The sequence below is a fragment of the Argiope bruennichi genome, chromosome 9 (genome assembly GCF_947563725.1).
Source record: "Argiope bruennichi chromosome 9, qqArgBrue1.1, whole genome shotgun sequence".
In the NCBI taxonomy this organism is placed as follows: domain Eukaryota; kingdom Metazoa; phylum Arthropoda; class Arachnida; order Araneae; family Araneidae; genus Argiope; species Argiope bruennichi.
In genome coordinates this window covers 121,909,614-121,924,621 of record NC_079159.1, presented here as the reverse complement: position 1 = coordinate 121,924,621, position 15,008 = coordinate 121,909,614, and the positions used below count along the sequence as shown (strand labels likewise).

The window sequence follows — 15,008 nt, the reverse complement described above, 5'->3', positions numbered from 1 at the left end:
ATTTCTACCGCTTTAGATTGAGATCTAGAATTCCAATATCCAGGCAGTTTAGATCTCTATGATTAAAAACAAAACTCGAACAATCTCAAATTAATAATTTATATCTAATAACAATAGAAAAATTAACTGTTTTTTATGATATACTTTATATCTTTGAAACATTACAAGAACCTCAACGAATTTTATCTGAAAATATTGTATACAAATCCGATTATATTTGGATTGAAAAACGAAAATATCTTGTTATTTCCAAATTATGTTACGTAACATTAAATACTCCTTTAAAAACTCCTTTCCGTTCTAAAAATGTGATAAGTTTCAAAGGTTTTAATAAATATCCGGCAGATAATGAAACACGAATTTTCATTACAAATTAATGCAATAATATTGTACATATTTAAAAGAAATCGAACTGTTTAATTTTGCAAGATCGAAATTCATATAATATTAAATTGTATAATATTTCATGAGTTATTTAAGTTAATTACGATTTCGTCTTTCAGAAATATAAATTAGTTTTTACTACAAATCTAAAATTTTTAATACATTCACTAAAAACCGTCAATTTGTCTGAAATTACATGAAAGTAATGTTGCATTTTAATACATTTTTACAATTTTGAGCTATATTTTATATAAAATGCTATAAATATTTTTTTTATTAATCAACTCATGCATAGTTGAAGATTTAACACCTTAAGATTAACCTTGTGGCATCAGAACTCGTGAGTGAAATATTGTTTAGATATGTTTTAAAACTTGTAAGACAAAGCTAATCTGCTCAGTATTTCGGCAAATTATACGAATCATACACTTGAACCGCAAAAATGATTTTTTTGTGCTTCTGTAGAATTGATGGTATAACATTCTTAAACTGAAAGATCGCATCTTTCTTCAGAAATTTTTGGATATAAACAGATATTGATTTTTGACCTAGTTTTACCATTGTTCATATTTAAAGTTATGTTTTATTCTTTCTGGAATTATAAACAGCGAAAGAAAATGAAATAAGTTTAAGCCATATCTCTAAGCAAAAGCGATTGGGAGTTTATTTGTTTAGACATTTTTTATTAAAAATTAGTAATTTATATTTATGCTGCCCGCCTCTGGCGACCAATTTGTTCATCCAGATTATTAACTCTTGAATGATCAATATGGAACACATTTTTAAAAAACATTTCATCTTGTTATTTGATACAATCGAAAAACCTTTATTTAATTTAATCAATCTTCTATAATTACTATGGGCGTAAATTAAAATAATGTACGAGAAAAAAAGCGGAATTAAAAATCCTATTTTGGGTTCATATCCAAATACAACAGGTGTTTTTTTTTTTTCTTCTTAATTCTAATACTGCCAAAAACCGGCGATTCAATGTTTTGACGAACGATTTTGAATTTCTTAATAACATTAAATATTGTTAACAAACATTTGAATATTATTATAGATAATGTATTAAATTATTTAAATTGCATTAAAAATTTATTAAAAATAAAGAAAAATAAATTGTGCTGAATATCATTAAAATGATGACTTTTTGAGTTCTAAGGTAATACAAAAACCACCTTTGCTGTGGAATAACAGTTTTGCAAGAAAGAGTCATCAATAAAGAGTCATTAGATATGTCACAGCAATTACTAAGCTTATTTTTGGGTTAAGAGATGGTTTTGGGGTTTGGAATGGTTAAGCTTATTTTTATGTATAATTATGCTTTCCTTTTGGCACATTTGATTTCTTTTACATATTCTTTTTTCTGATCGAATGGAATTTTAGAGACACAACGAACCCTTTCCTGAATACTTTTAATAATAATTTACAGTTCCTTATTTAGTGAAGCGCTGAGTTAAACGCAGTTATAAAAACATTCATGAAGCAGTCTGAATGTTCGTACGGCGATTTGTTTATGTTAGACTATTGACATTCAACAATAAGTAATAACAGCGATTTCTGTACCACATACGCTTGCGTTTTATATGTACAGATTTTTAATTTAACCAAATCTGATGAAAATTCTTTTTCAAAACTACAAACAATTTATTTCTGGAATAAGCCCATTTTTAAAACCAAAATGTTCACTTTTTTTTTGAAGAATAGATTATTATTCTATCAAAAAGATAATTTCTTGGAAATTTTATCAGAAATTGTTTCAAGCACTATATAAAATGGAAATGAAAATGATGCAATTTCTTTTATACAAATTATTTTTAACATAATAAAGAAATATACGAAAATTTAAATTTTTCTGTATCCTTGATAACTACTACTGATTGTCTTCATAACATACAGTTGTGGATTTTATTCGCTTCACAAGCACCTCTTTTATGTATGCATTTTTTTAAAGATTTAATTCTCTTTTCTTATTATTGAAGATGTTTATTTATAATATCGGCAAACATTTTTTCAAATACTTCTTTGCATACCAGTAATATTAATTGTATGGAGACACCTTTCACTTAGTTATAGTTTGACACCAAAATATTTCTAAGTTAAATATAAAGACAAGATGAAATAATTAAAAATATCGGGTTAGATGAACTAACATTTTCATAAAAATAATTTTACATAAAAATAAAAACGACATAATTTTTTTAAATAATTTTTTGCTTACTATACAATCACAATTTATAAAATCATTTGTTATAGAATTTCACATAATTAAGACAAAGTTATTGGATTTATTTTTGAGTTAAAATTTATTATCATTTAATAAAATATATTTAACTGAAATGAATTCGGACTGTTATCTAAAAACTCCCCATATGAATTAATAAAATGCATTTTCAGTTGTCCTTTTAATCAGATTGGTATACTAAAATCAAGAAATTCTGTGTATCGTATTTTCGTACATAATGTTTCTAGTTGAGTATTGTCGTTGAAAAATTATTAGAGCTTTAAAGCACAGATTTAAAAATTATTGTTTACAGTATAGGCTAAAAAATAATCGTGTTTCTTAAAATAATGAATAATCATTTTAAGACTGATACAAATCCACGATTGAAAGAATATATTTTAATAATTAGTGATATTTTAATTTATTTTACAACATATATTGTCAATTCTATCTTTAATATAAATTTTCAAAACAAAATTAAAGATAAAAAGAACTATAAAAATTGTTCGAATGTCATATGTTTTTGAGATCTTGACGTGGAACTTTCTGATATTACTTTGCTAATAAATGAACATTGGCAGTTTTAATACATTGTGTTTATGTACTTCATATAAGAATTTCTCCACAAAATTCAGCTCTGAAATTTAGACTTAATGCTTTTTTAAATTTAATCAATACTTCTAAATTTTCCAGAATTTCTTTCTTCACCTTTGTTTACGCTTAAATGTATTGAAATGTTTTAAATGGACTTTTGAAGTCCATTAGTTACTTTCATTCTCCAAATATAGCAAAATAATTAATTTTTAACCAAAAAATAATTAAGGATGTCAATAATTGTAGACTAAAAGCTACAATAGCACGTGAATAATGACTGCATATCTTTTCACAGTTCTTCTATTATAAAAATTTAATAACTTAAGTCTTTATTATAGAAGTTTTTTTATTAAAACTTCTGTAATAAAAACTTTATTGGTTTTTTCCAACAGTTGTTTACCACTCAACGATAATAAAATCAGAACATCCTTGCATTAGTTTGAATGGGACATTTTACTATTTAGTGAACCTGCATTCTGCTTTATTTTTCTGTAGTCCAGTTCCACTAAATTCTTTCTATTCAGTAGAAACAACAAGTACAAACTTTTGAATCTGATAGTGCTGCGCTTCCCCCCAAGGACAATGTGTTTCTACTTACCTCAGTCTTGGTTTGCGTCAGTTAAATATAAATCTTGCATTTTGGCAACTTTCCTGAGCGTTCCACTGCACCCACAGCCTTAAACAGAGCACCTCTGTTCTACTTCCGATCCTCGAGTGATATTCGATACTTTTCCTGTCCAAAAATTACATGGAATTTTTCTGCTCTCTTTTGAGGGTACAGAACCTGAAAATAATGCGAGAAAAAAATGACTCTTACAGGCAGTAACAGTTTAATTATTCAATTAATTTAAAACAAAAATTTTAATATTTTATTTCATAATGCATGAATTGATATAAAAAATGTGTTTTTATTTCATTATGCCATATTTTTTTTTATTTGGAAATAATTTTTATCCTAATATTAAGATTCAGACTTTTAGCGAATTCATTTGGAAAATATACACATAATTAAAAGCGGACATGCTTAGATGAGCTGATTAAAAACATGAATATCGTGTAAAATGAAAGCTCATCTTATTATTTAATTAATAAATCGAGGGACTCATTTCATGCACTGATAAACTTAATATCCAAAAATTATGAGAATCTGGAAATATTATTTGAATGTCTTGTTATTGTATATATTTGTTAACGCCTTTTTTAAAATACATTACAAGAATAAAATAATATTTTATTACAATTTTTAAAGTTTATTTTAAACTGTCTTTAAGAAGACTGTATTAAATCCGTGAAAAAATTCTAATAAAAATGAACTGCCAATAGTTTAAAGATATCAATGGGAAAAGTATCAAAAAATGTAGTGAGAGGAGAACTTTTATTTATATTTTTATTTCAAATCAAGTGAAACATAATATAAATTGATAAGTAAATTTTAAACAAAAAAAAAAAAAAGAATGCAATTGCATTTTTCACTGTTTTAAGGTTTAAATTCACAAACCTTGAGCAGGGAAATTGGCAAGATTTAATTGAGTATGTTTTAATTTTTTTTATTGACATTAAATATAGCAAACTAAAGAACAATGTTCAACTATACTTTTATCCACAAAAAAAACAAAAAAAAAAAAAACAGCGATCTAATTTTAAAATATAATGTTTTTAATTTCTTTTAATTATAAAAATGACGCAAGCTATAAGAATTATTGCGTACTGAGTATGTTTGAATCTTTTACATTCGATTCAAAAGTTTTTTTTTTATTAAAAATTGAAAATTTTGAACTGTACTCTGTTATCATCAACGGCTGATCAACTTTCATCAGTCGAAAATATTGTATTTCGTTTTTTATGTAAAACCATCAACAAAATACTTATATTCACGTATTGAATGTTCTCCCTGTTAAAAGTTTTAGTCATATCTTGATAGTTAATAGGTATAATAAATTTGCTATTCATTTGCTTTGACTTCAAACGAAGATTTGAAGAATATTCTAGACAGGTGCCATCACTCTTTCTTGTATTCTTTACCTTTCCTGTAGTAAAACATGTATATTTAAATCACTGTAAGGAGTATTATATATATGTGTTCCGATTTCTGTCTTGTTCTGATTGTAAAGATAACCAGGATCCATTCAAGGCATCATGTAATTGCGTAAACTTTGGTTTAAATAAAATAGAGCGGTTTTCCTAGTAAGATATAATAAAAAATTTTGATATCATTTGAAATTCAGATGAGCTGAAGTTTTCACACTTTCTATACTGGGACACATGCTTTCAAATTATCATCAAAGTTTTCAGGTGCCATTCCATCATATTTTTTATTTCAAAATTAATTGAAAACTTTACATGTTTTTAATCATTATTAATCTTTAAATGTTAAAAGTTATAAGTTGCGTTACCATTATTGCTAATTTCATACAAATCTTATATTGCAAAATTAAATGAAATTCGAAAATTACTTTCGATTTTGTTTGAAAGTAGCATGCGTATTCAACATTTCTTTCCTCCTTGTTAAAGTCAAATATTACTTAATCCCTTTTCATTGGTAAAAATTTTAATATGAAAAAAGTTTTCATTTTTTTAGCCTTTGTAATATTCCAGAATTATTGATAATAGTTACGATTTTAATTTATTTCTTGTACATCTGTTTTATATTTTAAACATTTTAGCAGCATTCGGTTCAGAAAAGAAATCAGAAACTAAAACATGAAAAAAATACCAAAAATATAGAATCTGCATTTATTCAGCATGGCTTCATTATGCAAATTGCACAAATCCGTTTCTGCTTAGAGTCTTTATTTTGATTCACTGATTCCAATATCACGTTGCAAGCTTGTTTAAGACAATTTGAATAAATGATATATAAATTTTAGGTTTTGAATCGCGTGTGGTTTCAATTTTATTATTGTAAATAAATAAAATATCTCACATTTTATCAATGATGTGTGGAACATCAAATAGAGCATTCAATGATCCTTTATTTGAAACGAGTATGATTCTAGAGCCTCCATTTTATATCTCTAACAGGAAACAGTACCAGATCGAAGTAGACCAGCTGAACATGAGGCTGGCCGAGGCAGAGGCCAAACTGAAGTCAGAGGTTGCCCGCATCAAGAAGAAGATGCAAGTGCAAATCACAGAGCTGGAGATGTCTTTGGACGTCGCCAACAAGCAGAACCTCGACCTTCAGAAGACCATCAAGAAACAGGCCCTCCAAATGCAGGTAAATGCTGATGTCTCCCTTTGCTGAAACTATTTCATTCTATTACATAGGCACTGTAAAAACATGAGTGGAACCACACTGGACCATACTGCACCACACATTTTTATATCCATGAAGGTGTTGTTCTTAAACTATATCTTTAAAGGAAAAATTTCGAACTTATTAAAAATTCTTGTAAAACTATTATAGTATAGCTCACTAATATTTTTGCACGTTGGTGAAGTTCTAAGAGGAATAAAAAAGGGTTTTTTCCCCCCTCATTTTATTGAGTCGTGGTTTAAAATACAAACAGAAAACGAAGAATCTTATAAAAGGACAGTAAATCCATAAAGCAATGAAAAATATTTCTTATGTTTGTCGCTAACATTGTATAGCTGGCTTCTCGAATAATGTATAATTAATTAACTTGTATATAATTCACGAAATGAATTGAAATATTTTGCTCGTATAGAAAACATATTTAAAATAATGAAAAATATATATCAGAGTAGAATTAATATTGCAAATCTACAATGGATGTTAAAGGTTAAGGGTTTTTCGTAAAACTGCGCACAATAATTTTTATCTGTTTAGGATATTGTGCCTAAAACTGATATTATAACAAATAAGATAGGGGGAAAAAAGAGAATTTTAGAAGAATTGTCTTTATTCCCCCTTTTGAAAATAAAATCTTATGTGTTTATTTAAAAGTATTATTAAAAAGTTTTGAATATTTTTTGACAAGTTGGCTACTGATATCAACGCTACTGTGAAAAGTAACCATAATTTCTGTATCATTTCACAAAGGTGAATTTTCTTATTTGATATCAAAATTATCTAAGGTTTTATTCAAAAATACCATTGCATTAACTCTCCTATGAGCTTTATGGTATAAATTGAATAGAGCCATGGCCCACCTTTGAATCCCATTGTAGATGACGCGTTAAATGTCTTATGTGATTTTAATTGGGGAAGAAAACTTCATCATCCTGAATATCATTTGGTTCTTGATCAATTAGTTTCTATTGGCAGCGCTGTTTTGTTTCAGGAGTTGCAATCTCACTACGACGAAGTGACCCGACAACTGCAGCAAGCCATCGACCAACTGGGAGTTGCCCAGAGACGTGTCCAAACTTTGCAGATGGAACTGGACGAAATGAGATCTACCGTGGAACAAGTGAGTCATCGGATTTCTTTATAAAATCTTTCCTTATAAATTATTTTTTCGATCATAGTAATTTGAAATGTCTAACAATGATAGTTCGCACTTAAGGCTTTAAATCTACAGACTCCGAATGCAATTATCGTAAAGAACTATTTCTTGTTAGACGAGCTTTTTATATATATATATAATTGTCTCACACGATTAAAGATAAAAATTATATGTTAATCACACTCTGTTTGGGGCATTAGATTTTGGAAACCTGTTACCTAAAATTACTTAAAATGTAAAGAAAGTTTTGAACTACTTATCGCTACAAAATAATTCAGAATTTTACTGAAAACTGCTTAGCATGACTAAATGAAATTTTTAGAACCCTATCCAGGAGGCAGAACTAGCGGTCGTCTCTGATCATTAAAGGTAAAAAAAGTGATTGTCACTCTTCCTGTCTCTTCTACATTCACCCTTCTCCCTCTTCTCTGAAACTATTTTATGGGATTTTATTTTGTAATAGATTTAATTTAGCACACACACAAACGCCATCATTTTAAAATTATTCAAGTAAAAGAAAATTTTGAAAGTATATCGCGAATGAATGTAATTGAATAATAATTTTCTAAAAAACAACGTTTCAAAATAAAAATACGATACAAAAAGCACAAAAAGTAAAATAAAATAAACGTATCAAAGATCTCAATGTAGCAACCAAATGGGCGAAAATGAAATTTTGGTATGACCTTATTTTTTATTCCAGAATTCGTTATCTTAAATAATAATAATAATAACAATAATAATAATAATAATAATAAACGCTGTTAAAGTAAATTTAAAGTTCTTGTGTGTTCACTATATAAATTATTTTTTCGTGAAGTTTTTTTAAGTTAAACAAAAAATTTTGGTATATCTTTCTTTTATTTTTAAGAGATAAAAGGAAAAAAGATTCAGTAACATTAATTTACATATTATAGTAATCGCCAGATTATATCTTTTCTGTATTATATGTGAAAATGTCTTCTTCACAGGCCCAAAGAGGCAAGCGCCAAGCCGAGCAGATGTACGAGGAGGCCCACAGCAAGGTGAACGAGTTGACCACCATCAACGTCAACTTATCCGCAGCCAAGAACAAGCTGGAAAGCGACTTCACCACTTTGCAATCAGACTACGAAGAAGTGTCCAAAGAACTCAGGGTAAGCATTTAACACTTTCTCATGGAGTGGGTTTTTAATTTGTGTTGTCATGAGAAATTGTGTTCAATATATTGAAATATTGAATAGTGTTGAATTTAATACAAAAATTCTTAAATAAGTAATACTTAACTTCCACCTCCCAAGAAAATTTTTGCGCATCATCTTCCTAAAAAATATGAATATTTGTAAGTAATGTTTAAAAAAGTCATCAAATAAGTTCCTTCTGTTTTGGAATTTTCCGGCATAATGCTCAACAATTTCCTCAATTATGAGCATTTTTATTTGGAAATTACTGATTATTTTTATCGCAACAAATTTGTTAAAAATTTTAGACTAATAAAAAAATGATGTAATTTTAGAATTCCATTTAATTTTTCTCTACGCTTTTTGACTAATTATACTTTCGTCTTACATTATTTGTTCTCTTTAGGTGGTTGACGAGAAGTACAACCGTACCATCATCGAGCTGAAGACAATCAAAGATCAGCTGACCGAAGAGCAGGAGCGCTGCGTCAAGATCGAATCCATCAAGAAGTCTCTCGAGATGGAAGTGCACAATCTCCAAGTCAGGATCGAGGAAGTAGAGGCAAACGCCCTGGCTGGAGGACGAAGGGTCATCAGCAAGCTGGAGGCCAGGGTACGTAGATCAGTTGCAAATCGAACATTTTTCTTTATTTCAAATGAATGCTAAAACAATATTTGCTTGAAATCGCAATCACAAACTAACTTCCCCGACCCGCCGGCCCTCTGGCGTGGAAGTTTGGAGAGGGGAGTACAGCTCATGTGCCATTCTCGCCCTCTGACCGTGGTTCAAAATTACGAGGTCAGTCCCAAAATAACCCAAGTGTTACTTTAAAACGGGACGTTAATATAACTAAACTAAATTAAACCGCCCGTCGGTAGGCACACGGAAAAACTTGAATGACTGGAACAGCCTCAACAACACTGGCGGGAACTATGGTCGAGTTCTAACTGCCATCACCGGCCTCAGTACAGCCCTTCGCTAAGGAAGTAGAGGAGCCATCTTTTCCGTGTACCCACAAAGGTAGCGAGAACTAACCACTATGCCGGAAGCTTCTCATCCTCAATTACGAGATGACCCCCGTGGGGCAATATCTGCTTGAAAACATAAGAACTGAGAATAACTAATTATTAAATAATATTTTCATAGAACAAGTTTAAGGAGTTTTTTGATAAATTTCATTTTTAATGCAAATTGTGAAAAGAAAAAATTCTCTAAGGTATAAGAATTATCGATGTCATATAGTGCAAAAAAATATTTAAAGGTATCCTAAAGACAGAGCTAGTTATATAGAAGGAAACAAATTTTCAAAAATATATCTATATTTCTTTGTGATGATTTTCTGTTCCTAAAATACATATACTAATGCATATAAAAAAAAACATAATTATTCTTAGGTATAAATTTGCCTGACTTGTATTAATGTGAATTCTTTAACGTACCATTTTGATTATTCAAAATAGCTTTATTTTTAAAGAACGCTGAGATTTCTTTTTTGTAAATTTTTAACCAGTAAAGAAATTTGAGTTAAACCTTACGTCTTGCGGTATAAAATGTTTTCATTTAGTTTTCACCGGAAATAAGAAACAGTTCTTTATAAAATATATGTTATATATAGAATATCATGCAAAAATTCATGCGAGAATGTTTACAAAAATATCTGCAAAATTATAACTGTTAAACTATACTATAAATATAATAAACTATAAATATATAAACTATACTATAAATAGAGTGTGAAGAGATAATGCTTAAAGATTTTTACTCTCACTATGAAATTAAGATAAAACAGTACAGCAATGATCAAGTTACTTGCTGAAACCCGACATTAAAAACTGGTATATTAGCATTTAATTAATATTTTGATATTATGAAATGAATGAATCGAGATGTAAATGAAGTCTTTGCAACTAGCGGATAATTCAGAGAATAGCGAAATTGTTCGTTTAACGAATTCTTCAAATGACACCTTCTTTCTTCCTAATGTAAATTTGAATGCTCCGGAGAGAACTTTGAGCATAGTGTATTCGTTGCCAACTTCCTGGGTAGTTAAGAAATTCTTCATACGACCTTCCCTCTTCTTATACTAGGAGCTTTTGAATGTTAAAATATTAAAGAGCCTTGAGATAAAAAAGTAATAAAGAGGAGACGAGTTTATTTTGGCTCACTCCTGTTGTCATATCTAGCTTTTGAATGTTAAAATATTAAAGAGCCTTGAGATAAAAAAGTAATAAAGAGGAGACGAGTTTATTTTGGCTCACACCTGTTGTCATATCTAGCTAAAAACAAATGCACGTATCAGCATTTCGAAAATAATACATATTTTAGAATTCGAAAGTATTTCTGATCGAAATTACTTCAATGTACAAATCATTAAAATTAAGCATACATTTAACGTTACAATACATTGTGTAGCCATTTGGTTACACGTTTTTATTTTCATTTATAAGCTACACATGACTGTTTCAAAGGGGAACAATGAGTGTTGATAAATGATTTTTTAAATGCATTTTGATAAACATTAATAGAAAGGACCGATTTATGGCAAGAGCGGCATTAGAATTAAACTGCAAAAAGAAAAATATCAACATGGCTGTTGTATGAATAATTCTACCATTAAAAATACTATCAAAATATTCTTTGCATTGTAAAAAAAATATATTGGTAAAAAATTGTTATAATGCGATTTGTGTCACTGGGATATTGTTTAAATCGCGATATAGTAAATTGACACATTTCCATTGCTTTGTTAAAATTTCCTTTAAAGAATAAATCTAAAATTTTTAAAAATAATTTTCATAAATTATATGCAGTTATTCAGACACACACGTATTTTTCGGTAAAAAAAAAAAATCATGCATTCTAGGGATAATCCTTTTATTACGAAGGTTATTAAATTTCGATAGTAGAAAAATCTTTTATACTATTAAAATAAACCGACTTTCATACTCATTAGAAGTAAACAGCTGATTAAAGGCGTTAAATATTTTATTCTGACAACGTTAAATATTTAACTCATATTTTTAACTCATAATTATATCAATCTATATTTTATTATGGGTTAAATATTTTTTAAAGTTTTTAAACAAATCTTACAAAATTCTTATAGTGTACAAAATTCCAAGTACTATCTTTAAAAAAGTATTCATAAGTTGGGAAACTTTACCTTTTGTGTAGTTCTAGTGAAATCATTACATGATATTGTTTATAATGATAAATTTCCTTATTATGACAATGTTGTGTTGCATTCAATAGTAATCACTTCAAGAGTCTCGTTTTTTCATAAATTACAATTAAGTTTTAAGCTTTATGTTTGCTGTTTTCTCTCAGATCAAGGACGTGGAAATCGAAATGGAAGAAGAGAAACGCCGCCACTCCGAGACCCAGAAGAGCATGCGAAAGAAAGAAAATCGCCTTCGGGAGTTGATGCTGCAGACGGAGGATGACCACAAGACCATCACCATGCTCAACGACGCCGTCGAGAAGCTCAGCGAGAAGGTCAAGTTGTACAAGAGGCAACTCGATGAAACGGTGAGATATCCCCCTATCGAAAATTTCAAAACACTCATTGTCGTTCTATAAGCATTTCCTTTCTCGTACCATAAACTAACATAAAGAAAATTCTAAACGTATCTGGAAAACAGACGATTAAAATTCCTCGAAGACCAATCGTGATCCTGATAAAAACATTTAAAGAAACTGTTACGTTTAATTGTTGATTACAGAAATAAATAAGTTAATTCTAACATAATGTTCTGAAATATTAACTATCATGTCAAATACATTCAATCTTGTTATTTCGAAGTTCTTTCTCAGTTCATAATCGAAAATTAAATCGAATTTTTTAAAAATTATACAGATTTTTTTTATATCTGTTAATTCTTTTAATACTACGAATATTTAACTATCTTGTAACCCTTCATTTAGGCCTATTTCAATGTTTTAAGTATAAAATGAACTATTGTGTTCGCATTAAAAATTATGGTATTAAATTTTTACGTGCCATTTCGTTTCTGAGAAAAGCGTTTGTGGTATCAAAAAACTTTTATGGAGGAAAGAAAATATAAAATTCTCAAATATTATATGGTACTTATTTTCTATTCCCATATGCATTTATCAAACTGTAACCACGTATAATCTTAACAAAAAAATTTATTATCTCTTTAATGTTTCTTTGTTATTATTCTTGAGACTCAGAAGATAGAGATTCGGCCCTTTTGTATCCGACCTGTTAAATACCCACACACACGCACGTGTACACACACACACACACGCACGTAAAAATGTCCTGCATAGTTTAAAGTATTCTTTAAGCTTAAACTTCAAAATATTCACTCATCCGCGATATTTCCTACAAGAGGATCACCATAGATAAGTTTACTGTTCAGTTTTTATATTTGCTTGTACGTGGAGAAAATATTATATTTTTTTCAGTTTTCTGAATTTTTAGAAATATTAATTTTTTTTAAAATTCCCATATTATTTATTCTCGCTTTTAAATACATTTTCTAATTTTTTTACCCTCATAGGAAGGCATTTCTCAACAGAACTTGAGCAGAGTGCGCAGGTTCCAGAGGGAATTGGAAGCTGCAGAAGACAGAGCCGAGGCAGCTGAAAGCAACCTCTCTATGATCAGAGCCAAACACAGATCTTGGGTTACCACCAACCAGGTGCCAGGAGGTGTCCGCCAGGTGTTCGTGACGGAGGAAACCACCACCAGCAATTACTAAACAGTATTTGCCAACCGCTATCACATTGGACAATTTCTTCTTTTCTGCTCAAAGGTTGCAATGAGAGTATTAAGGAACCAAAGACAAAATATCCGTCCGTTTAACTACTTCGCGAAATTCACAGATTTTTTTTTTTTTCATACAACCTCTGAAAATTTATTTAAAACTTTATAATCCCCCCCTTTTTTTTTCAAATGATTGATAACATTCTTTTACTAGTTTCTTTCGGACACTCTGTTGTTTAACCTCTGAGCATTATGTGTCTCAAATATTGTAACAGCTTGTGAGAGAATAAATATTGATATGGAGTATCAAACAAATTTCTTCAAACAGCATTTTTATTTATTATTCGGAGAAGCAATATTCAAATTATATTTTTTTTAACAAAACAGACTAAATGAGCTATTCACACTAAAATAAAGCTTTTCCGAGAGTGATAAATAACTTAAGCTACTAAAAAAAATACCAGATATTTGCTGTTATGTCTTGTCATTTTTTTTGTATATTTTTTTGTGTTTGTTGACTTGTGGTTGTTACGCACTCATATGGTGAAATTATTTTATTTACATGCGTTGATATTAATTTTTAGAGGAAACGAATTAAGTGCACTGATTGAAAACATTTTAAAAGCTCTTTATTGCTTATGAATTATTTTAAAGACACCTTTGCTGAAGCAGCTTAGCTAAATGCTCATTAAGTTTTTGTAACTTCTAACTTGGGCGGTGTAAAATACTTTATGGTAGTCGAACCCTTTAATCATTCCTTGTAAGTCCCACGACAACTGCACAGATGTGCTTGACATTCACACGCGAGTTGCTTTGACCAAGTCCTAGATCAAGGAGAATGTCTGTGCTCAGAACTTTGCTTTGCGCTTGCCAATGCATGGCAGACGACAAATGATCAAATACGGTGAACATTTGATGGATCAAAACTTGGAGGGCGTTAAGCCATAAAGTATTCTTTTCCTAGTACTTGTACTCTTTCGTTTTGTTTTGTAACTCTTTAAATTAAAATAAAGATATTTATCTTGTTCTGTCTGTATGAGATATTAATCTTATGTTTTATTGGTTTTCATTCCTTCTAACGGAAAAAAATGAGACTACAAAATATATTAAAGGATTCCTTGATATAATTTTATAATTATTTCTTCAAATTTCACTGATAATTTTCTTAAATGATGTTCTAATAGTTTTGACTATATATTTCATGCCTCTTGCTTAAGCAAGTTTTATCAACGTTCCTCCATTTATCGAATAAAAGTATGTTAAGCAGAAGAATTTTTTTTTTCAAAAAATCCTGTTCACACCATTTCTACAAGCACAAGAAAGACATTTGGTATCGTCACTTTCTTCTCATGTTTTCTATCATGTCATTTTCAAATTTAAAAGTAAACTTTTCTTCAAATGACACTAATATGTACTTGTTATCGCATGACGCTCCTGCCTATATTTAATTTCACGTGGCAATCAAATGTACATTTCAAAGACTTGGTAAGTTTTCGATACT

At 29.2% G+C, this 15,008-nt stretch overlaps 1 protein-coding gene across 1 annotated transcript in view; it reads left to right on the top strand.

The window, feature by feature from the left end:
• Positions 1-14,535, top strand: part of LOC129984793 (paramyosin-like) — a 61,741-nt gene extending 47,206 nt beyond the window's left edge. The window contains exons 11-16 of the mRNA XM_056094749.1: positions 6,227-6,422; positions 7,450-7,578; positions 8,586-8,750; positions 9,181-9,387; positions 12,103-12,303; positions 13,302-14,535. Of these exons, the coding sequence (XP_055950724.1) occupies positions 6,227-6,422; positions 7,450-7,578; positions 8,586-8,750; positions 9,181-9,387; positions 12,103-12,303; positions 13,302-13,502 (1,099 nt within the window). The 3' untranslated portion in view covers positions 13,503-14,535. The remainder of the gene's footprint in view (positions 1-6,226; positions 6,423-7,449; positions 7,579-8,585; positions 8,751-9,180; positions 9,388-12,102; positions 12,304-13,301) is intronic.
• The last annotated feature ends 473 nt before the right edge of the window (positions 14,536-15,008 follow it).